At 37.4% G+C, this 25,072-nt stretch overlaps 1 protein-coding gene across 1 annotated transcript in view; it reads right to left on the reverse strand.

Moving 5' to 3' along the window:
* The window catches only part of C2CD3 (C2 domain containing 3 centriole elongation regulator), a 123,493-nt gene extending 99,471 nt beyond the window's left edge, over window positions 1–24,022 (reverse strand). Inside the window, exons 1-6 of the mRNA XM_040631318.1 lie at window positions 23,967–24,022; window positions 23,363–23,516; window positions 10,452–10,675; window positions 9,390–9,637; window positions 1,627–1,759; window positions 1,041–1,169 (exon numbers count right to left, since the gene is read on the reverse strand). Coding sequence (XP_040487252.1) covers window positions 1,041–1,169; window positions 1,627–1,759; window positions 9,390–9,637; window positions 10,452–10,675; window positions 23,363–23,516; window positions 23,967–24,022 — 944 coding nt within the window. The remainder of the gene's footprint in view (window positions 1–1,040; window positions 1,170–1,626; window positions 1,760–9,389; window positions 9,638–10,451; window positions 10,676–23,362; window positions 23,517–23,966) is intronic.
* Window positions 24,023–25,072: the final 1,050 nt, after the last annotated feature.

Below are 25,072 nucleotides of genomic sequence, written 5' to 3' on the forward strand. Positions count from 1 at the left end.
GTTTTGGCTATTCTGGGTCCTTTGCAATTTCACAGGAATTTTAGAATCAGTTTATTAATTTCTACAAAGAAGTCAGCTGCAATACTGATAGGGATTGCGCTGAATCATGAACATGGGATTTTTCTAATTACTTAGATGTTTAAAAATTTCTTTTAATAACGTTTTGCAGTTTCAGAGTTTATATTTTGCACTTCTTTTGTTAAATTTATTCATAAGTATTTTATTCTTATTACTATTATAAATGGAATTGTTTCTTAATTTCATTTTTGGATTGTTCATTGCCAGTATATAGAAATACAATTGATTTTTGTGTATTGATCTTATATCCTGCAATCTTCCAAAATTTATTAGTTCTAACATTTTTTTAGCGGATTCTTTAGGATTTTCTATATACCAGATCGTGTCATCTGTGAATATAGTTGTGCTTCTTCCTTTCCAATTGGGATCCCTTTAATTTTTTTTCCTGCCTAATTACATAGGCAACATAGATTACATAAGAGACATAATAAGATCCTGAATTAACTTGTGTCTGTTTAAAATCTGAGGTTTTTAAAAAATTAATTTATTTGAGAGAGAGAGAGTGGGGAGGGGAGAAGAGGGAGAGGAAGAGAAAGAATCTCAGACTCCCTGCTGAGGTAGAGCCTGACACGGGGCTTGACCTCATAACCCTGAGATCATGACCTGAGCCGAAACCAAGAGTTGGACACTTAATCGACTAAGCCACCCAGGAGCCCCTAAAATCTGAATTTTTAAAATTATACCCTAATAATGGTGTTGAGAATAGAGCTAGGAGATAAGAATGGAAAGGTGGGCCAGAGACCATTCTGTAAGTGAAGCTAAGAATAAAAGGCTAAAGACTAGATTTTTACTTAGTAGGTAATAAGTAGTGATTTTTATTTAGTATGCAATGAGTAACCAAGGGAATGACCTGGCTACTCCATGGAAGTAAGTATTGCTTTCAGAAGATAAATCTGTTAACAATATACACAATGAATTGAAGGGAGAATTTAAAAGGAAGAAAGATAGTTAAAAGTCCTTACCTGCCCAACAGCAGCTGTATAGCTCTGGTATCATCTTTTGTGTCATGTTTCGAAAATGTATTCTCAGTCGGAGGGAGGAGGTGATCTTCTATGTGGTCTTTAAACTGGTTCCTACACAAGGCTTTGATTCTGTGGTGTGGAAAAGTACTGAGTGGCTAACATATAGGAAAAATCTAAATCAGAATTAACTGAACTAAGAGCTAGACAGTACATGGAGATGGTTCAACATGGAACATTTAACATCCTTCAGACTTAACTACCTTAAATATATATAAAACTTCACAATTTACAAAGCCTGTTTCTACCTTAGACTCTAATTTCATTTCTGTAAGAGAGGGAGGAGAGAATATCCCCATTATACATATAAGCATGCCAGTTCACAGGGAGTAAAGAATACAGCCATTTATAGATTTAGTAAGTACCAGTACTAGGTTTAGATTTTGAGTATCTAAACTCCTAGTTTAGGCTTCCTTTCCACCACATTAAGAATTACTTGCTGAATAAGTCCATAACTTAACAAAAAAAATATACATTAGCAACAATTAAGAAATGAACTGTTAGGAATCATGTTTATCCTGTAACTTACTGTGTTGAGGCTTTAAGAAAATCTTCCTTCATGGAAGGATGAGCTTCATCCAACAACATGCTAGTATCTGGGCTTGATTTCATTGTAGAAATCACCATGGCATTACGCAGCTTATTGCCTTGTTCTAACAGAGCTGAAGAAGGCAAAAGCAGAACATGGAAAATCTAAAATCCAACAGCAATACTTACAATATTCAGCACCTTTCCTTCTAGGATAGGATTTAAGACAATACATTATAATAGCTTACCTGTCTGCTTTTCCCACTAGCTTGAGAATTTCTTGAGGACACTCACTTTACAATAAATGTTTACTGAGCTTCTATGATGGGACTGTTTTAAATGCTGGCATTTCAGCAGTGAATGAAGTCTATTCTGGAGGGAGGTCAGTCTCTCCAGAGTTGTTATACAATGGGAGTCATTACATGAATGCATGGACTCTTACAACTGGTTTTTGTACGTAATAAAGTTAATAATGTCTACATATTATTTTTGTATCCAGATACCATACTGAATTCTCTTATTATTTGTAATAGTTAATGTTCCTATTATCCAAAAAACACTAACAACTATGCCAGCTAAACTTAGAAGCTATAGTGATAATCTATTCCAAATCTATACTTTTATGAAGAATGCCAAAAAATTTCCATGACTTGTCTAAGATCATACAGCAGGTTAACAGAAAAGTCAGGATGAAGTCTTCAGACTTTCTGATAAGTAAAATTTACCCCACCCTTAAGTAAAAATAACAATAATAACAGCAATAATAATTGAATTCTTAAACACATGGTCGGGACTACTCTATGTATATTACATATGTTCGGTCATTTAATCCTCCTAACAATTCTCTGAGATGGATACTACTATTTCCTTCATCTTCCAGATGTAGAAAATTGAGGCACAGAGGATAAGTGATTTGCCCAAGTTGTACACACTGTATAAGCAGAATGTATATACTGCCTCACAGCCTATAATTTTACTTTATTTTTTTAAAGATTTTAGTTTTTTAAGTAATCTCCACACCCAATGTGGGGCTTGAACTCACAACTCTGAGATCAAGAGTTTCATGCTCCACCAACAGTGCCAGCTAGGCGCCCCACATCCTACGATTTTAATTACTATACTTTATATGACCCCGCTTAGTTCTTAGACATCTTTTTTTTTTTAAGATTTTATTTATTTATTTGAGAGAGAGAGAGAGCACAAGCAGAGGGAGCTGCAGATGGAGGGAGAAGCAGTCTCCCCAATGAGCAGGGAGCCCAAGTTAGACATCTTTTTAAAAGCTTAGGGCCAGTGGCATTATTCCAAGGAACAGTGGGAAATATTTTTTTCTTGAGGTTCCAGAGTTGCTTTGGAGGTAACTGAGACTAGACAAAAAGCACCCATCTCTTAGTCTAGAGTTTTATAGCTTCTGAAAAGAAAGGAGATATAGAGGCACCTGGGTGGCTCAGTCGGTTGGGTGTCTGGCTCTTGGTTTGGGCTCAGATCATGATCTCAGGGCTGTGGGATGGATCCCCACCTTGGGCTCTGTGTTGGGCATGGAGCCTTCTTTGGGTGCTCTCTCTGCTCCCCCACCCCTCAGCCCTGCACACATATGCACATGCACACGCTCTCTCAAGAAAGAAGGAGGAGAAGGAGGAGGAGGAGGAGATGATGATGATATAGTGGTCAGGCCAAGAAAAAAAAATGAAGCCAAGAAGATCCATAAGCACTTAACATTTGTTAGTACAGAGAGTTCAAAATATAGCTTACAAAGTAAAAACAAACAAAAAACCCCCCAAAACCCGAAATACCATTACGTTTAGTGAAAATACAACTAAACTAAAAGAAAACAAAGATCAACCATTCAGAGTTCTAAGATAGTTCCCCCTAAGATTCCCAACTCTGGTGTACTTATATCATCTCTCTGATTCAAACACTCATGTAAATGTACTGCCATGAAGGGATTTTACAGATGTAGTTTACAGTTCCAAATCAGACAACCTTAAGATGGGTAGATCATTTTGGTTGCCCACACCTTTTAAAAGCAGAGTTTTCTCTGGCTATTTGCAGGTTATGACATCAGAGATTTGAAAGATGAGAAAGATTTAATGTATCACCACTGTCTTGAAGATGGAAGGGACCACATGGTAAGAGATGCGGGTGGCCTTTAGGAAGTTAAGAGTGGCTTGTAGCTGATAGTAATCAAGGAAATGGGACCTCAGTCCTATATACTGCAAGGAACTGAATTCAGTCAACAAGAATGAACTTGGAAATCCATTTTTCCCCAGAGCTTCCAGATGAGATTTTAGCTTGGCCGACATCTGATACCTTAAGCAGAAATCCCAACCATACCTTGTTGGACTTCTGATCCACAGAACTGTGAGCTAACAAATGAATGCTGTTTTAACCCATTAAGTTTGTGGTAATTTGTCATGTAGCAATAGGAAACTAATATACCCATTAATGCCACTACCCAGGAATACTCATCGTTAACATTTTGATATATTCCTTATAGTTTTTTAAATCTATGAATACACATGTATTTATATATACATTCCCTCTTTTGTAAAAATATGCATACTGTTTTGAAGTTGTTTTTTACTTAACAATATACATTACCTTTTTTCTATGTAAATAATGGCTACACAATATTCATTCAGAATTCATTGTATTTTTTTTTAAGATTTTATTTATTTATTTGACTGAGAGAGAACACAAGCAGGGGAAGCAGCACAGGGAGAGGGAAAAGCAGATTCCCTGCTAAGCAGGGAGCCAGGGTCCCAGTCATCACAACACAAGCCAAAGGCAGATCCTTAACCAACTGAGCCACCCAGGCACCCATATGTTGTTTTTATTTTTAATCTCTGAGATTCATCCAAAAAATGACGATCTTGTTTATTCAATGAGAAAGGGTACGGAAAACATTGTCTTGCTGGCACTGGAAATTTGGCTAAAGATTGCTACGTGACTGGAAACCTTCTTTTAGTTTCTAGTTGGCCCCTGGCTTTACTCAATATAGTTTAAAGTTCTTCAAATGAGGTGGCACACTCAAATGTTTTATGAATAAGGTAGATAATAAGAAGCAGTGTTGATAATAAACTTCATTTGATTTCAGGGCCATGTAGAAAAACAGTTTTTCTATTGATACCCAAAAGGTTTTTGGAAAGATGATACCCTTGCTACTTTATGATTTAACCATACCCAACTATTTTCAATTCCTTAAACACAATACTTCCTTTGTGTTCTCAAAGCTCTGGGTATTTAATTCCATCAAAGAATTTATCACTCAGTATTATAATTGTCTATCTCACCCAATAAACTCTGAGACTAGGGTTTGGTTCTTGTTGATTTTTGTATCCTTGGTGTCTTATAAAGTGCCTAGTATATATCAGGCATTTGGTAAAATGTTCTTCCACTTGCTTATATCAGACATAATTGTACTGTATCTGCTTTAGAGTCAGTTTCCTTTCCTAGAATGAAATCTTTAAGGTCAAAGACTGTATCTTATTTATCACTGCAACCCCAATACTCAAAACAATGACTGACCTAAAATAGTCACTCAAAAGATATTTGTTGAATTAAATTGGGCTTCAAGTTTTTAATCCTTGTTAAATAAAATATTCCTCTGGGAATGGTAATATTTCAAAAGTGACTTAAACAGTCATTTACATCTAAATGGTAATAAGTACTTAAGATACTTTCCAAAAGCAGGTTTTAAAAAGAAAATAAACATTGAGGAAAAAAAGTAGGACAAGTCTGAGCACAGGTGGTCCATCCATTGGCCTCCAAGTGGTTTGGTTGTTGAAACAGCCGTTCTTGGTAAAGCTTTTCTAAGTCTGAGTCATGGTAACAAGAAAACATCAGATCTCCCCTTCTCAAGGGGAAGCTGGTACCTACACTTTAAGAGCTGTCATGGCATCAGCCTGCACCTCAACTCAATAAACATTCCCCAAACACAAAAGAAGGCACCCAGGTGACTTTAGGACAAATGCTTCCCTTGTTTATTTCCCACATGCCATGGGCACAGCTCCTGCTAAACACAGGGAGACATACAGCTTCTGGTTTCTGTTCCAACTCCTTGCTATCTATTCCAAACCCAACTCTCAAAAGCAGGATGTGCAGTTCATGTTTCATAAATGTAGCTGGTTGATCAATTCAGCTCTGCTCCCTTTTTCTGGTGTCATGTCAGTCCAATAAAGACCAGGAAGATATTTATATTTATGTACTTGTTAGATCCTTCTCATAATCTCAGCTCTAGACCTACTTACTAGAATGAGTCACTTAATCTTAGTCCTCCAGAATCTTGTGGTTGGAAGGGACCTTAAAAGATAGCATCTGTCTTCTTGTTGATTCAATACAATCTGCAGAAGTCCCATCAGGATGGTTAGCTAGCTCGTGTTTTCCAGTGACACAGAATTCACTACCTCTTGAAGCTTTCCCATTCTGCACAGGTCTTGTTATTAACTCAGATGAGTCATAATCTGTTTTGTTTCATCTGTAAGCCAACTGATTCTCATAACTCTCAAGGAGGAGCTTGCACACTGGCAGCCCATGGGTTGTACTTGCCATATTTTGTTTGGCTTCGACAGTTGGCCAGCAAAGTCTTGATTTAAGGAAAAAAAAAAAGGCAGGCCTGGGTAAACAATGAACTTATAGTAGGATAACGCAGAGGACCTTACTTTAGAGTCTAAAGACAATAATGAACTGGAGCTGAAGAGCAGCTTCCCTCTTTCACAGGACAGGAGCTCCCTAATTCTGAGCCTGTGTTTTCATTTTAAAATGGTTGCTTGACCACTCTCTCACACCATACACAAAGATAAACTCCAAATGGATGAAAGACCTCAATGTGAGGCAGGAATCCATCAAAATCATAGAGGAGAACATAGGCTGTAACCTCTCTGACATCGGCTACAGCAACTTTTTTCATGACACATCTCCAAAGGCAAGAGAAACAAAAGAAAAAATGAACTTGTGGGACTTCATCAAGATAAAAAGCTTCTGCACACCAAAGGAAACAGTCATCAAAACAAAGAGGCGACCCACAGAATGGGAGAAGATATCTGCAAATGAAACTACAGATAAAAGGCTGGTATCCGAGATCTATAAAGAAATTCTCAAACTCAATACATGAGAAACGAATAATCAAATAAAAAAATGGGTAGAAGATATGAACAGACACTTTTCCAATGAAGACATACAAATGACTACCAGACACATGAAAAAATGTTCAAAATCATTAGCCATCAGGGAAATTCAAATCAAAACCACCTTGAGATACCACTTACGCCAGTTAGAATGGCAAAAATGGACAAAGCAAAAAACAACAAATGTTGGAGAGGATGTGGAGAAAGGGGATTCCTCTCACACTGTTGGTGGCAATGCAAGTTGGTACAGCCACTTTGGAAAACACTGTGGAGGTCCCTTAAAAAGTTAAAAATAGAGTTACCCTATGATCCAGCAATTGCACTACTGGGTTTTTATCCCAAAGATACAGACATAGTGAAGAGAAGGGCCATATGCACCCAATGTTCATAGCAGCATTGTCCGCAATAGCTAAATTGTGGAATCAACGACTGGATTAAGAAGATGTGGTCCATATATACAATGGAATATTACTCAGCCATCAGAAAGAACGATTACCCAACATTTGCAGCAACATGGACGGGACTGGAGGAGATTATGCTAAGTGATATAAGTCAAGCAGAGAAAGACAATTACCATATGGTTTCACTCATTTATGGAACATAAGAAATAGCAGGAAGATTGGTAGGAGAAGGAAGGGAAGAATGAAGAGGGGGGTAAACAGAAGGGGGAATGAACGACGAGAGACTATGAACTCTGGGAAACAAACCGAGGGCTTCAGAGGGGAGGGGGTGGGGAATTGGGATAGGCCGGTGATGGGTATTAAGGAGGGCACGTATTGCATGGAGCACTGGGTGTTATATGCAAATAATGAATCATGGAACACTACATCAAAAACTAAGGATGTACTGTATGGTGACTAACATAACATAATAAAAAATTATTAAAAAAATAAAAATGGAAAAAAATAAAATAAATAAAATAAAAATCAATAGAGCATGAAAAAATAAATAAATAAAATGGTGATAACAATCCCTACCTCACTTGGTTTTTGTAAGATTATGTGTATAAGGCACTTGGCATAGTAGCTAGCACATAACGAAAGCTCAATAAATGGCAGCTGCTTTTGTGAAGCTAAATATCTCTTGGTAGCCCCTTCATAAACCTAGCTACTCTCCTTAGAAGGAACTCGTCTTCTTTAGATCTTTACTCTCATGTTACCTTCTTAATGAGGCTTTCCTTTGCCAACCTATGTAAAACTAACATCCCCTCCTCTTATGGGCCCTGCTTCATTTTTTCCCACTGCCATTATCACTATCTAACACTATATACTTATTTATTCATCCAGCTTATTACTGGTCTTCCCATGTAGAATATAAGATCCATAAGGCAGAAATTTGTTTTTGTTTTCATTTAAATTGCTGTATCCCTAACACCTAGAAGATTGCCACAGATTTGATAGGTATTAAATAAGTAACTGCTTAATGAATGAACAAATATTTTTCTCAAAGTTTGGTGCCTACACAAAATATTCCAGGTGTGAGTTGACAAGCGCAGGCAGCATAGTATAACGGAACAATTTGTTCGTGTTAACGTAGCCTAGGATTGCAATGAAGATTAAAATTAACAGACTATATAAGAGAGTCTTAACTATACGAAACAAACTAAGGGTTGCTGGAGGGGAGGTGGGGGGGATGGCGTACCTGGGTGACGGGCATTAGGGTGGGCACTTGATGTAATGAGCACTGGATGCTATATGCAACTGATGAATCACTGAACTCTGCCTCTGAAACTAATACTACACTATATGTTAATTAATTGAATTTAAATAAAATTTAAAAAATAAAAAATAGAAAAATAAAATTAATAGATTATATAATCAGAGTATATTTTCAAAAACAGGGGATCACAGACATTTCAGTTGAAAAAATATGAACAGAATGTCTTTCTTCATGAAAAAAGTATCCTTACTAATGCAAATTATGTACCCAAATAGTTATTTGAAAGATTTTTCTATTAATGCTGCAGATACTCTACTTCAGAAATTCGCTAGTGAGGATGAAGACAAATCCCTGTCATCCTCCTGATGTCACAGAGATAAATGGTTGAGCATTACATGTAATGTAAGGTATCTCGATTGCTCTTATAATACCACCCTTCAATAATCCTATTTGGATTTCTTTATTTCAGTCTAGCCCTTACACAGGTAAACTGACTCCTTTCTACTTCTGCTTGGCTGTAAGTCATGTTTAATTCCCAGGCTTAAGATTAGCAGTTGCTGTGCACTGAATGTTCCCACTGAGACCAAGAATTTTCAGAATGTGAAGCAGATTTAGTACTAGCCTCTGCACAGCAGTACAAGTAAATCTGCTGATGAGATAAAAACTGTATTTGCCTTGAATTATTTGGGAAAAAATAAGGGATAATATTTCTCTATGATAAACACTCCCCCCCCCATCCAGGTTTATTTTAAATGGCTCCTTCCCTAAACCTACAATTATAAGCCTCATAATTATTTAGAAGTAACTTCCTGGTTTAATAGAGCTGCCTGTAAATGGTGAAATCCTGAGCTTTAGTGAGATCACTCACTTTTATTCGGTTATTTATTTCAAACAGAAGTCTTAGTTCTCTTTGAAGACTGGCTAACAAGCAGAGTAATCCCAATAAATATAGCTTAGTATTGGTTCACAAATACATACATACCTGAAAGAAGGTCCTTGGTAGGGGGGTTGTTTGAAGAAAGAATGCATGAGTCACTGTGACTCTTAGCCACTGTCCTAATTTGAGGCTGGAATTCAGAACTGTTAAGAAGGGACATCTGCTTCCGTGGGGCCTTGCCTTTCAGAGTCATAGACTCTAAACTCTGCCCTGAATTAAGATGGTGTTGTAGTCCGAAGAAAGAGTCCTTTATCGTATCAGAGCTCTCTGCAAAGCACAAGTGGTCCTTTCCCCTGTTATAAAATAAAGGAGAACTTTAGCAATATATTACCCATTATGGTAACATTTCACTTTGTCAGAGACAGAAAGTGTATCAATAGTTTATAGCAGTGTAGCTTAGACTTTGTAAATCTGTTTTCCATCTCCCAAATGAAATAAATAACAGATGTTTTACCTACTGTTGTATGGTTGTGGCCTAAGTGAGAAAATGAAATAGAGAGCTCAGCTGGAGTACCTGGGTGGCTCAGCGAGTTGAGTTAAGCGTCTGACTCTTGGTTTCAGCCCAGGTCATGATCTCAGGTCATGAGATCGAACCCCATGTTGGGCTCTGCGCTAAGCGGGGAGTCTGCTTGAAGATTCTCCCTCTGCCCCTCCCCTCACTTGTGCACATGCAAGTGTCTGTGCTCTCTTGCTCAAATAAATAAATCTTGAAAAAAAGAAAGAGCTCAGTGCAGAGCCTGACACAAAGCAAATGCTCTATAGTTCCTTAAAATAAAAATCTATTTCTCTTACTCCATCCTGTTTCATGAAATACTGCCCTTTCCCTCTTTTTTGTTCATGGGCATCTCTCGTGGCGTCTGTAAATGACTTAGTTACATTTATTTATCTGTACATTGGCCTCCCCACCAGATTGTGAGCAGTCCTCAAAGACAAGAATTGTGTCTTATTAATTTCTATGCCCAGTACTTGGTACTGGACCAGGCACACAGTGGATACTTAATATTTATTTGCTGATTGAATGACTACTTTCAGTCTTTCATCCAAACACAAATAAAGAACAGAAATTATGAGCACAGTGGGAGTTAGCTGACAGACTGTGGTAATTACCTTGGAGTGGCTGATCTACTACTGTTAGCTGCTAACTCTTTTCCGTCAATTTTGGTGGTAGGCATCCTATGGGGTCTTGATGGAACTAGAAACTGGGTACTGCTGGGTTCAGTATATTCTCTGAATTCCTGGTCAGATAAAAGCACACTTTCTTTCACATCAGTGGTAGGAAGAGGATTGTACCTGTCATAAGTTTCTGACAGAGGCTCCAGGGCAAGTGAGACCTGAAAGAGACATACACGTAATATATCAGAAATTTTCTTTTGTATCGACTAATTTTAAGACTCCCTGCTTAATATAAATCAATCGTCCCTGTTCCTTATAGGATCAAGTTCAAATTCCTGCAGAAACCTCATCTCTCACTTTGCTCCCCTCCTCCATCTCTCTCTCCTAGATACACCAATTATTTTGGGTTCTCTAAATGTACCTTATGTTTCATTCCCTTATGCCTTGTATATGCAATTTCTTCCAGTATTGCTTTCTCTGTGAAAACTTTTTGTTTTCTTTTTAATTTTTTAAAAAAGATTTTTATCTATTTGAGAGAGCATGGGGGGTAGAGGGGGAAGGAGAAGCAGACTCCCCACTGAACTAGGGAGCCAGATGCGGGGCTCGATCCCAGGACCCTGGGATCATGACCCAAGCTGAAGACAGATGCTTAATTGCTTAACTGACTGAGCCACCAGTTGCCCCTGTGAAAATTTCTTTTTCCAGGCAGAGATGCCATGGCCACTCCCTTCTTTATGTTTCCACTTATTCTGTATCTATCCATCAATATAACCCCCAATTATTGAACTCTTTACTACAGGGCATAAGGTGTGGTAAGTTCCTCACACAAAGAAGCTCATGTGATGATAATCAACTCCGTCAGGCAAGTGTACTGTTCTATTTGAAGATTAAAAAAAAAAAAGCTTACAGGAGGTATTTGTAACTTTTAGCTTATGCATTACCCTGATTAGATTTTTAATTCTTTGAAGGCATGGATTAGCATAGTACACACTTGGCGTACAAGTCTATTTTGCTTAATAATGCCTATTATGTCTGATGAATAAAAGAATAACAACACCTTCTACATCCTTATTGTTGGTTATTTAAGAAAAATAAGACCCTAGTTCTATGCTGGAGATGAGGCAGGGCAAAGAAGGAGAAACATTAATATGAAAAGTAATCACTGGAAGTTTCTTTTACTGTGAGTTTAGGTTCCTGTGAGTTTAGGTTCTCTATTAAATGGCTCTCCAGTCCTCTAAAAAGCCTAATGGAAGAACGAAGCCTAAAAAAATAGTCTAAGGCAAAACTTTAGGAAAGAAATCGAAGAATAAACCACAAAAGAAAAGAATAATGGTGTTGAAAGTTCAATTACAATGACAGAGAAAGCAGAAGGAATTGTTCCAGCAGCCCAAGAGTCAAATAATGATGAAGGGCCTAACACAAAGAGGAAAGGTTGCAGTTAGATATTTTAAGATGTCTCTGGAAAGGTCAATGGAATAATTTGTGCAGAGAAACTGCCAAGGTACAGACTCAATAAACTACACTTGGGTCTTGATGAGAATTTTGTTCTTGAACAGGTAACATAAAGTCCTTTAAATTTATTCACCACCAAGATTTTCTGCAAAGACCAATGACAGGAATGCAGTAGGATAAATACTCTGTGCTGTGATCGCTATAATGGCATCACACAAAGTCCTGGCTGCCCAATGTAAATGCCAGAAAGTATTCCCTTACCGTTCATCAATTCCCAAAAGACTGCCTCTATATTTTAGAAACAAAGACGACACTGAGAATAAAGGCGTATGTCCGTGGCCTTAACAATGATCTGCTGTCAGGCTACTGAGTTTTGCTTTTTCTCTAAGCAGATCTGAACCAACCACAGAACAGCTCATAGGGCTATACTACCAGTGGCCCTTAAAGAAAGAAGAAGGTCCAGGTACCTGCCACACCAATCTTATAATCAAAACATGTGCCTGCCTAACTCCTCTGCTCAATTAGCAAATATTTGTTGATACTAGCTCAGTGCCAGGCTCTGTGCTACCTGTCTGAGGCAAAGAGATGAATAAAACATGGAACCTGATCCAGAGGACCACAGTACCTCACAGAAGAACTTAAAAGGAATAATTTTAATATAAAATGGTGAGCTCTGAGGTAGGGATGTATACTGGGTGGTAAGAGAAAGGGCGGTCTGAACTTGAGGAAGAGGTGAGGAACGAGTGCCAGGGATGGTTTCCAGAAGTGAAAAATAAACCTCTGGATTCAGAATCTTAAATATGAATGATACAGGTAAGGCTGAGGGAGACTGAGGTAAAACATTCCGGGCAGAGGGAAGAACATGAGCCAAGTTTTAGAGATATAAAATAAATATTGTTCCAGCAATTCCTACAAGTCCAAGGGATTGCCACTTGTCACCCCCGCTTCCACACAGTGTATCCAATATACTCCTATATTCATCTCCCAAATCATCATTCTTGTCCACCTCAGTCATGCTCCTCTCCAATCATGTTCATCCTTGTGCTCACTCCTCTGCCAACGCCTTCATGGAGCCCTGTAGGATTTCTATTTACACAAACTACCTTACCACTTCAACTGAACATCTCTTTTTTAAAATGTCCCAATTTCTCCAAAGTCTTCTCCAATGTAAACTACTTCTTTTACCAGCCAGGATAAAGGAAGTTGACTTATTTCTTTCTGGTGCCTTCTCCAGACCATTATTCTATCACTTAAAGAACATTATTCTATCACCTAAAGACATCACATCTTTTCAGAAGCCCATGCCATCCACAAATACCATAAATTTACCATAAGATTCTCACATCGATAATAGAGCAACCCTAGGGATATTCATCATTCTTCTCTCAATGACTCAAGGCTCTCTTTAGCACTCAGCTGCCTATAATTACCTACTACAACATCTATCAGTATCAATGATAGCATATTAGTATGCCTATTTTTCAGACTTATGCTGGTCAACACACCATTTTACAAAATTTAAAAATTATTTAACAATGCTTTAATATACCAAATTTTATGTAAAATTTTGGAATTCTGGTTCTCTTGAAAAATCAGAAGGCCCAACAATGCTGGGCTTCCATTCCAATGTGGCAAAAATTAGCTGAAGTAGATTAGTGGCTTTAGTCTGGGCACACGTTCCAATCTGAAAAGTCCCCAGCCAAGTCCCAATGAGGCAGAGTGATAACTGTGGTTTATCATCCCACTTGGTCTGCTAGGGCTTTTAAAAATTTTACTTTCTTACAATAAAATGGACATTTTTGTGTTTATACACTTCTATAAATTTTAACCTCTGAATAGATGCATGTAACCACCACCATAACCAAGATAGAGAACACTTCCATTACCCCAAAAAACTCCCTGGAACTACCCCTCTGTAGTCACACTCTCTCTTCACCTCTAATCCCTAGCAACAGCTGATCTATTCTCAACCACTATAGTTCTGGAGTTTTGAAAATGTCATATAAATGGAAATATAAAGTATGTAACCTTTTTTTTTAAGATTTTTATTTATTTATTTGACAGAGAAAGAGACAGCAGTGAGAGAGGGAACACAAGCCGGGGGAGTGGGAGAGGAAGAAGCAGGCTCCCAGCGGAGCAGGGAGCCCAATGCAGGGCTCGATCCCAGGACCCAGGGATCACGCCCTGGGCTGAAGGCAGACGCTTAATGATTGAGCCACCAGGCGCCCCAGTATGTAACCTTTTGAGATGGGCTTCTTTCACTCAGAATAATGCCCTCAGATTCATCAATGTAGTGCATGTATCAGCAGTTCATACCTTTTTACTGACTTGGTAGTATTCTATTGTTAACATGGCTTGTCACATTGGTTGATTTTCAAAGACCAAGACAGCCTTGCATTCCTGGGATAGACCCCACTTGGACATAGTCTCATTACTCTTTTTATATACTGCTGGGCCCAACTTGCTAATATTTTTTTGAGGGTTTTTAGGTTTATTTTTAGGTCTAGATCTTACACTGTCCTCTATTTTGCTATCAAGGTGGTACAAGCCTCATAAAATAAGTTGAAAAGTATTTTCTCCTCTTCTGTTTTCTGGAAAAGACTGTGAAAATTGTGAAAGATTGTGAAATTTCTTTTTCTAAATGTTTGGAAGAATTCACCAGTGAAATTATCTTGGCTTAGATTTCTTTTTTGGAAGGACTTAAACTACAAAAGCAATTTCTTTAATAATTACAGGTCTATTCGGGTTATATATTTTATTGAGTGATTTTTGGTAATTTGTGGTTTTCAAAGAATCGACTGATTTCATCTAAATTGTCAAATTTATGTGTACAGAGTTTATACTATTCCCTGCCTTTGAGTTCTGTGGGCTGTGGTCTCTCTTACAGTACAATCAAGAGGAAAGTGAAATATTTCTTGTGTCCAAGAAAGAGAGAACTAGAGACCCATGATTTTCAAAAGGAATGCCAGAAGGCATATTTCTTTGTAGAAGAGCATAACCCTACTGATGAAATAAGGCAAAGAAAATGTGACTGTTGGGAGGGAAAATGTGACTGTCAAAGATAGCATTATGAAACAAACTACAATAGGATTATAATTACTATATAGAAAAGATGCATGATAGAAATGGAATAAACAGAAAGGTACTGATTTTAAATAGGGTTTGTTTTTTAAATGCAAATAAAATAAGTGGTACTCCTATGACATAAAATTATGTATTTAAGATAAACAAAACTTTAAGGTATCAAAGTCTCCTATAGACGGTAACATTTATTAAAGAATGCAGCAGAATTTGTGAATAACATTTGCATATGTAGGTCTAATTAAAAGTATAGCTGTTCCCAATGTTAGTGGTATGGCTACAAACTCACAAGGTGAGCTGAGTAAAAATGTTAAATAATTTGTGGTATTTTTCTTTGTAGCTGAGGAGAACACAGATAAAAACAACTTCCTGACAGCTGTGTTTATTTAGAGTATCAGTGAGAATTTTTATGTGAGTGAAAAACTTTCGGAGGAGATGCTATGGTAAACAAATCAAGGAAATGGTATTTCTTTTTTTCTTTTTTTTAAAGATTTTATTTATATATTTGTCAGAGAGAGACAGAGAGTGAGCACAAGCAGGGGGAGTGACAGGCAGAGGGAAAGCAGACAGAGGGAGAAGCAGGCTCTCTGCTGAGCTAGGAGCCCAATGTAGGACTTGATCCCAGGACCCCGGGGTCATGACCTGAGTGAACAGCAGACAGATGCCTAACAAACTGAGCCACCCAGGCATCCCAGGAAATGGTATTTCTCCAAACTGAGAAATGTCTTAAAAAGTTTATTAAAGACTAATAACGGATGATGTCTTTTTGTTGACAACAGACTTGTTTCAAAATTTAAATTCAAAGTGGCAACATTTTGCCAGACAAAGAACCGCAAACATACTGTCTTGTTTACTTCACCTAAAAAGCTAAAAATCAAGTAACACACACGTATAATTAACATATAAATTAATTAAACTCCTGTGGTCGATGTTTTGCTTGATAAACTGGATAAGCAGTACTGTAACCTGTTATTACTACATGAATACTAGGGGGTATGAAGCTGTGTGTGGTGTTAAATGTTTTTGCTTGAGTTAAAAGAAGTCACCTGGTTTATGTTTGGTTTTTTTTTTAAAGATTTTATTTTTATTTATGTGACAGAGAGACAGCCAGCGAGAGAGGGAACACAGCAGGGAAGTGGGAGAGGAAGAAGCAGGCTTCCAGCGGAGGAGCCCGATGTGGGACTCGATCCCGGAACGCCGGGATCAGGCCCTGAGCCGAAGGCAGACGCTTAACGACTGTGCTACCCAGGCGCCCCTGGTTTATGTTTTTGAAGGAGAAATCCCAACCTCAGATCACCAGCAAGTACTGATCAAATACATGGACTATTTTAATGGACACTATAGACTATATAAACTATTCAATTACTTATCTGCGAGTGCATTCACAAGGAATCATATACTATGATATTCGATTTATTCATTCTTTTATGACTGTATCTTTGGAAAATTTATTTGGCAAAGAACCATCTATCCTACTTTTTCTGTATTTTTAATGCTTGAAATAGGATTTCCAGACATCAAAGTGATGGCATGAAATACATTTCTAAAACTGTAGAGCTAAAGACCAACATCCTAAAAAGACTTTTTCGATTTCAAATGTTAAGAAAACCAACACTGTTCAATTTGCCTTTCTCAATTTATACTGAAAGTGTAACATGGAAGTTAATGCAGTGTAGTACAATATTTAAGCTTAAATATGCCTGAATATCTTAGAAATAAAATCCAACTTCAAAAACTACTGGGCCAAGATTCTGCCTTTGTTTGGAAATAAAGGCAGCCATGTTTATGAACAGTTATTTTGTTATGAAACTGACTAAAAACCAAATTTTATTCTTAAGTGGTTTTTAAAAATGCATGCTACAATGCCCATCAAATATAAAAACGTCTGGCACTGATAACTTGGTAGACTAGTAAAAGTATCAAGTTTTTAGCCAAATCAAAGGAACTGATTTCAAAAGCAAAGAATTTATAAAGAAGTAATCTCTACACCCAACATGGGGCTCAAACTCATGACCCTGAGATCAAGAGCTGCATGCTCTTCCAAATGAGCCAGCCAGGCACCCCAAGTTTGGTATTTTTTAAGTTTATTATATTTTTGGCAGTTGATTTTTCTTACAGTCAGCCTGTTTGACTCATTTGTTATTTTCAACATCTGACCTATACCAATAATGGAATACAGAAAAGCTTTCTCTCTCCAACAGCTTGGTTCTAATGATCTTCATTGTCAAACTACTCTCAGCACCCTCCAGCCAGTTTTGGTCTTGTTATTATTTAAAACTGTTCTAACTCCATAATCTCAGTTTCCCTTTAATAACTATGCATCTATCTTCTTGAGGTCGAATTAAACCTGATCTTCTTCGCAGCAACAATCTAAAGCCACCTCTATTCATCTTCCAGTCTATCAGCTGCCCATTGGCTTCACTTACCACTTGCCAAGAGGGATTCCATATTTAGTCAATTCATGACTGTTTTGGGGGACAGCAAAGCAGTGGTATGATAAGAACTCCATCACTTACTACATGCTCTTTTTAAAAAGCTTTTTAAAAAGATTTATTTATTTTAGAGAGAGAGAGGAAAAAAGCGAGCTCGGGGAAGGGCAGGGGGAAAGGGAGAGAAGCAGATTCCCCAATGAGTGTGGAGCCCAATGCAGGGCTCAATCCCACAACCCTGAGATCACGACCTAAGCCGAAAACAAGAGTTTGATGCTTAACCAACTGAGCTACCCAGGTACCCTAGAAGTTATTTTTTAAATTAACATTTTACATTCATTTAAAGAGTCAAACAGTTCTATTACAAAAACGAGTCCCTCACATAGACCCCCATATTCTTCTTTTCCCAGAGGCAACTACTTTCAACTCCTGCCCCCGATTCTTATGGTATTTACCTCTATAGTTCCAAATAATGTGCTTATATTTATGTCACATCTTGATTCCCCCCTCAGTTTTCAGGCATTATCTTCTGACTTCCTAATATGGAAGATAAAAATCTAGCCTAATCCCACATCCTTCTACCTCCATATCTTCCAACCTGCCCATCTAGTTATACTATAAACATTGATTATTGATCTAACCAAAATGACTATATGAGCATGTACTCTATTTAAAGCTGAACCATGAGATGCACTGATTACTTTTCCTTTCCTGTGAAGGGGCCAGAGAATTAATATTTCAGGCTTTGCATGCCATATAGTCTCTGTCATAATTTTAGTAGTCCCCCTCTTATCCAGAGGGGATACGTTCCAAGACCCCCAGTGGATGCCTGAAACTGCAGATGGTACTGAATCCTATCTATACACCATGTTTTTTCCTATACATACATAACTATGACAAAGTTTAATTTATAAATTAGATACTAAGGATTAACAATAATAAAATAAATTATGTAAATGTGGTTTCTCAAAATATCTTTTACTGTACTCACCCTTCTTCTAGTGATAAGATGATAAAATGCATATGTGATGAGATTAAGTGCAGTGAATGCCATAAGCATTGGGACATAGCAACAGGCTACTATTGATCTTCTAAGGATAAGTTAGGAGGATCACCTGCTTCCTGACTGCACTGAAACCACCAAAAGAGAAATCGAGGACAAGGGGGGGAACTACTGTACTTAACTTTGCTGTTGCAGCATGAAAGCTGCCATAGACCCGAATGAGTATGGCTATGTTCTAAGAAAACTATCTACAAATACAGGTGGTGAGTGAGTCAGATTTGCCTTGGGGGTTATAGTCTGTGAATCCCTGAAGAAAACAAGAGAATGGCTCAAAAGCCTATGAAAAAATACTCAACATATTAATCAAAAGGAAATGCAAACTAAAACCTCAGTGAGACATTAGTACATACTTACTAGAATAACAAAAATTAAAAAGACTACCCAAACCAAGTGCTGGCAAATATGTAGAGAATGTTTATACACTACTAATGGGAATGTAAAGTTATACAACCACTATAAAAATGGTTTGGGTCTTTCTTTTTTTTTTTTTTAAAGATTTTATTTATTTGACAGAGATAGAGACAGTCAGCGAGAGAGGGAACACAAGCAGGGGGAGTGGAAGAGGGAGAAGCAGGCTCCCAGCAGAGGAGTCTGATGTGGGGCTCGATCCCAGAACTCCGGGATCACGCCCTGAGCCGAAGGCAGACGCTTAACGACTGAGCCACCCAGGCGCCCCTGGTTTGGTTCTTTCTTAAAGAGTTAACCATGACTCAGCAATTCCATTCTTGGGTTTTTCCCAAGAAAATAAAAAACACGTCTACACAGAGTTGCTTTATTCATGAGAAGCAAAAAAAAAAAAAAAAAAGGTAAAAAACTAAACAACCCAAAAATACCCCAAACAAGAAAATGTGCACCAACTGGCATATAGATAAAAAAAAATCGTGGAATATCCACACAGTGGAACACACCTCTGCAAAAGGGAACTACTGATACACAAAATAGTATGGATGAATCTCTAAAATTGGCTTCTTTCATTTACTCTTTTGATATCTCTTAGCCTGGGTGAGGAGACATTGGGTGTTCACTACGTGATTATTATAATATCTTATGTACAGAAGATATTGTTTTGCATATCTCTAATTAAGAAAAACAAAAAGTTAAGTGAAATAAAATGTATAGTGCCTAACATATGGTAGATAGACATAAAATAAATGTTGATAAGAAAATGATCAGAATGAACCCCTTCAATTTTGTCTATCTCAAAAATGTTCCTTCTCTTTGCCTTCTGGTTAAAATTCCTCCATCCCAAGGTATGTAACCCTACCAATTGTGTTCATGGTAGAAACTCATTCCTATTGAATTTTCTTCATGATCTTACTGGCTCAATTAATCCTCTTATTTTCAATTTCTTTCTTTACTTGCTTCTCTTTGGTCAACAAACAAATCAGGTCTCATATTCTAAAAAGGGGTCAGCAAACTTATTCTGTAAAGGGGCAAAGAGTAAATATTTTAGGGTTTATTCGTGGCATGTTTTTCTTCTTCTTTAAATGACATTTTAAGGGACGCCTGGGTGGCTCAGTCGGTTAAGTGTCTGCCTTTGGCTCGGGTCATGATCTTAGGGTCCTGGGATTGAGTCCGGAGTAGGGCTCCCTGCTCAGTGGGGAGTCTGCTTTTTTCTCTCCCTCTGCCCCTCCCCCTGCTCTTGCACGCACTCCCTCTCTCTCTCAAATAAATAAAATCTTAAAATAATAATAAATAAATGACGTTTTAAAAATGTAAAAACCATGTTTAGTTAGAAGGCCAGATATGGAACACGAGGCAAAGTATGCCAACTCCTGTTCTAAAATGTACCAAAAAACTTCTGAATTCTGCTACCCACTATCAGTTGTGTCCTCTCAAATTCAAGTAAATTTGCCATGTCGCCATCACATGCCTAAACACGATGTTAAGATGTTAAGTGTTTCCATATTTTGTCATCTCATTTAATCTCTGCAACAACACTGTGAGGTAAAAGTTTTAGTATGTTCAGTTTACAAGATAGGATATGGAAGCTCAGAGAGGACAAGTGAACATCGGAATTGTTTTGTAACCATTTCTGTTCTGGTTTCTCCACTGGCCATAACTGTTTGTCCATGTCCAAACTCTAGTGCTATTTCCATTAGATCACACCCTCCTCTCCCTCCCTTCACTGACACTTATTTGGGAAATAGAAATCTCTAATTACTACTTATTTTCTTATTCCATAATCTTTTAAAATCTAACTTCTGCCTCCAAATCTCTATACAATTTCCCAACAAGCCCAATGACATTTAAATAAAAAATACACAAGTATTATTTTATCAACTGATATTTAAATACGGAAAAAAAAATGATGCAGCCACTTTAGAAAACAGTCTGGCAATTCCTCAAAGTTAAACACACTCACCCTATGACTGCAATTCTATTCCTAGGTGTATACCAAGAGATATGAAAATATGTTCACAAAAAAACTTGTACATGAATGTCCACAGAAGCTGCCATTATTCATAGTAGTCAAGCAGAAATAATACGAATGGCTATCAAACTGAAGAATGGATCAACATGTGGTCTACCCGTAGCAGGGAATGTTATCCAGCCACAATAAGGAATGAAGCACTGAAACACGCCACAACAAAGATGAACCTTGAAAACATCATGCTATGTGAAAGAAGCCAGTTAGAAAAGGCTACATAACATATTATTTCAATTATATGAACTGTCCAGAATATGCAAATATATAGACTGAAGTTAAATTATTGGTTGCCAGGGACTGCGGAAGAGTGAAAAGGGGAAATGACTGCTAATAGGCACAGTACTCCTTTTTGGGGTGATAAAATGCTCTGGAATTAAGATAGTAGTGATGGTTATAAAACACTGTGAACATATTAAAAACCAGTGAATTGTATACTTTAAAAGGGTGAATTTTATGACATGTGAATTATATCTCAATTTTAAAAACAGGAAAAAACCCACCTAGAATCCTATACTCCAACTATTTTCAATTTTCCTTATTTTTTCCCCAATCATTGATTATGTATTTAATTTTAATTCTCTTTTGTCATCAATCCAAAATCTATTTTTCCACGTAGCTACACAATCATGACTACACAATTTTGTTTTTATGGAAACAAAATTTTCCACTAATAGACTATAATTTTAATATTGTGGAATAACTTATTTTCATTTTTTCAATATTAAAAGTGTATTTCCATAACCAGACCTAGGCATACAGCTTCCCTCTCTTTTTACGGTATTTCCTTAAGATAAGATGCTAAGAGCAGAATTACCAAGGTAAATGGTATATGGTAATTTTATAGCTCTTGAAACAGAATGCCAAACTGTTTTGCAGATCTAATGTGACTTTGTATCATTATCAGAAAAACAGGAGTAAACCAGACTCCCTTCACCCTAAAGTTACCGACATAAGGAGTCACTTTATAAATTTAATATATTATATATAAAAATATGATAAATACAATATAGAAAATGTTATGTTCTTTCACTCAGATGGAATTATTTCTGGACTCTATTCTGTTGCACCAACACGACTATGTGCTGACAGTTTTTTATTTTTATTTTTTTAAGTAATCACAATACCCAATGGTGGGGGGCTCCAACTCAGGAACCCAAGGTCAAGAGTCACATGCTCTTCTGACTGAGCCAGCCATTCCTGTGCTGGTAGTTTTATAAAAGGTTCTTACATCTGGTAATGCTGTATATCTTTTCTCATATTTTTAAAACTATTTTCTTGGGGCGCTTGAAATACCCAATGGTGGGGGGCTCCAACTCAGGAACCCAAGGTCAAGAGTCACATGCTCTTCTGACTGAGCCAGCCATTCCTGTGCTGGTAGTTTTATAAAAGGTTCTTACATCTGGTAATGCTGTATATCTTTTCTCATATTTTTAAAACTATTTTCTTGGGGCGCTTGAGTGGCACAGCGGTTGAGCGTCTGCCTTTGGCTCAGGGCGTGATCCTCGCGTTGTGGGATCGAGCCCCACATCAGGCTCCTCTGCTATGAGCCTGCTTCTTCCTCTCCCACTCCCCCTGCTTGTGTTCCCTCTCTCACTGGCTGTGTATCTCTGTCGAATAAATAAATAAAATCTTTAAAAAAAATAAATAAAATAAAACTATTTTCTTATATACCTGTTTAAATTTCTGTATTTTAGAATACATTTGACAAAGTACAAAACATGAAATTTCTAAGTGATTTGAATACTCAGAACTTTCTAGGAAGCACTCTCAAAGAGTCTCCCTCAGAAAAGGACCCTTCTATGTTCTTCCCCACCATCCTGTACATACACGAAGCATAACACCTATCACGCTGCATTCTACTTGTTATTCTTCTATTTCCTCCTACATGACTTTGGAAAACTACATGAAAAGATCATCTCTTATCTCCATTGCCCTTAGTGGCACATAATAATGTATCAAAAAAAGGAAGGCTGAATCAATGAATGAACATACCAAAGATACCACTTAACATGAGTCAAACAAGCAATTATTGCTTGGCACTTTGTTAGGAGCTGTGGGAAAAACACAGAATAGAAAACACTGTCCTGCCTCCCAGGGAATCTAGAAACTAAAGAAAGGAAATAAGGGAGACTACTAATTTTAGAGATTCTGTAGGATTTTAACTGAACAATGATTATATAATCAATGTTATAAATTTAATAAAGAGTACAGAGAAGATGAATGCAGCAGCAGCTGTGAAAGATTTCTGGCACTTGAGATGGGCAGTAAAGCACCAAGAAGATTTGGATAAGTAAGATACATTATAGTCTTTGAGTAAAAACATGAACAAAGGCAGGAAGTGGGAATTAGCATGATATATGAGAGTCATGCACCTATCCATTCTACAAGCAGACTCAATTACTTGGCGAAAAGTTCTATTCTATGCAGAAAAGAATTAAAATATTTTTACCTGGAGGTTCTCCAAGTTTCTTGGATGTTGGTGAAACAATGGTAAAAATCCATTGATATGATGGGTTGGAGAAAGCTGGGCTAGTCCACTGATCTGAACTCTACCAATTGGAAGATGATCAAGTTTGGTGATTACTTCCACCAGCACAGCATATCTAATCAGAAATAATTACAACATACACAGATATTTTTCATTTACTTTCTTTTTTTTTTTTTTTGGAAATGGGTAGGGTATACATCAGAACTTTTTACTTAAAAAAATATTTTATTTTCAAATAAAACATGCACCTACCACATCAGTCTGGGGCTGGGGAATAGTGAACCCATGACCAAAAAGAACAATAAAGTTTTAGAGAAGAATGACAAACACCTCACACAGAGGAAAAAAAAATTACATTGATGTAATTAGCAATGATTACAGGGTTTAGAAAGGCTTGTGTGTGGCTTGACTATTAAAGAGTGGGGTTCTCTCAACTTCCTTTTCAGTGTTTTGCTGTTTTGATTAAAAGAACCCAACTGTTTCTGCTTGCTGCAGCTTGCTAGTCTACAGGAGCGGGAGGGGCTCCGATGAGCCTAGTGTCTCCTAAAGCCTGGTGGTGGCTTACTTAAGATTGGGGCCGGTGTTGGCTTTGCCAGGCTGTCCACCAGGCTGCTTCCTCATGCTCAGAACCATGCACTTTATTTTCTTTCAAATGAAACATGCATACAAAAGAGTACATACAAGAATAATAAACCAAATACCTACCACATAGCTTAAGAAATAGTTACACATTTTCCAAGTTTTCAGTTAGATCACAGATCTTGTGAACTAATGTTTGATCTGTGTCTTCATTTTCTAATAAACACGTCATATTCATGTCCACAGCTGGGCCTCACTTACAAGGTTCACCTCATCCAACTCCTATTCAAATCCTACCTTCTACAAAGCTTCTTCCCTAACTAGGTTTACAAATTTGAATACTGACCCATTTGGTGGTTAACCCCTTCAATTTAATAATGGGAAAATAAAGGCCCAGGAAGATGAAATGGCTTGCTCAAATTCAAGCAGCCAATTAGTGCACAAAAGTAGGATTTTGGTTTCCTAAGAACTTATGATGAACTTAGCTCTTAATAACTTCCTGGAATATTCATATGGTACTTACTATATGTGCCAAGTAATCAGACATTTAATTACTTACTGTCTGCCACTGCTTACAACTATTTCATACATATCAGTTTTGTTTTTTTCAACTAATCTGTAAGTTCCTTCTGATCAGAGACTACATCTACAGTTTCTGTATTCCCCACAGTGCCCAAGACTTCGTATTTTTATAAGACTCACACCTACAGTGTGCCAGGTAGTGGACCAATCACTTCACACAACTTTTTTCATTTAATCTTCTCAATAATTCCTGCCAGTAGTGCTATTATCCCCATTTAACTAATAGGACACTGAGGCTCCAAGATCTTAAGGAACATCTCAGCAGCACACAGGCATCCAATCCTGAAGCCAGAGTCCCAATTCAAGACTGACTTCAAAGCCCATGTTCTCATTCAACCAGGTTGCTTCTTCGTGAAAAAGCAAGGTGAAAGGGCAGCAATCTAATCCTATTTTACAGATGAGGAGAAAGGGGATCAGAAATGGAAAAGGACTTTCCCCAAATCCTGCAGCTGATAAAGTTCAAATGCATTCTTTAGGGTGCCCTAAATAAATGTCGATCTGTTGATTATC

This window comes from Ursus maritimus, unplaced genomic scaffold (genome assembly GCF_017311325.1).
Source record: "Ursus maritimus isolate PB19 unplaced genomic scaffold, ASM1731132v1 scaffold_16, whole genome shotgun sequence".
NCBI lineage: Eukaryota > Metazoa > Chordata > Mammalia > Carnivora > Ursidae > Ursus > Ursus maritimus.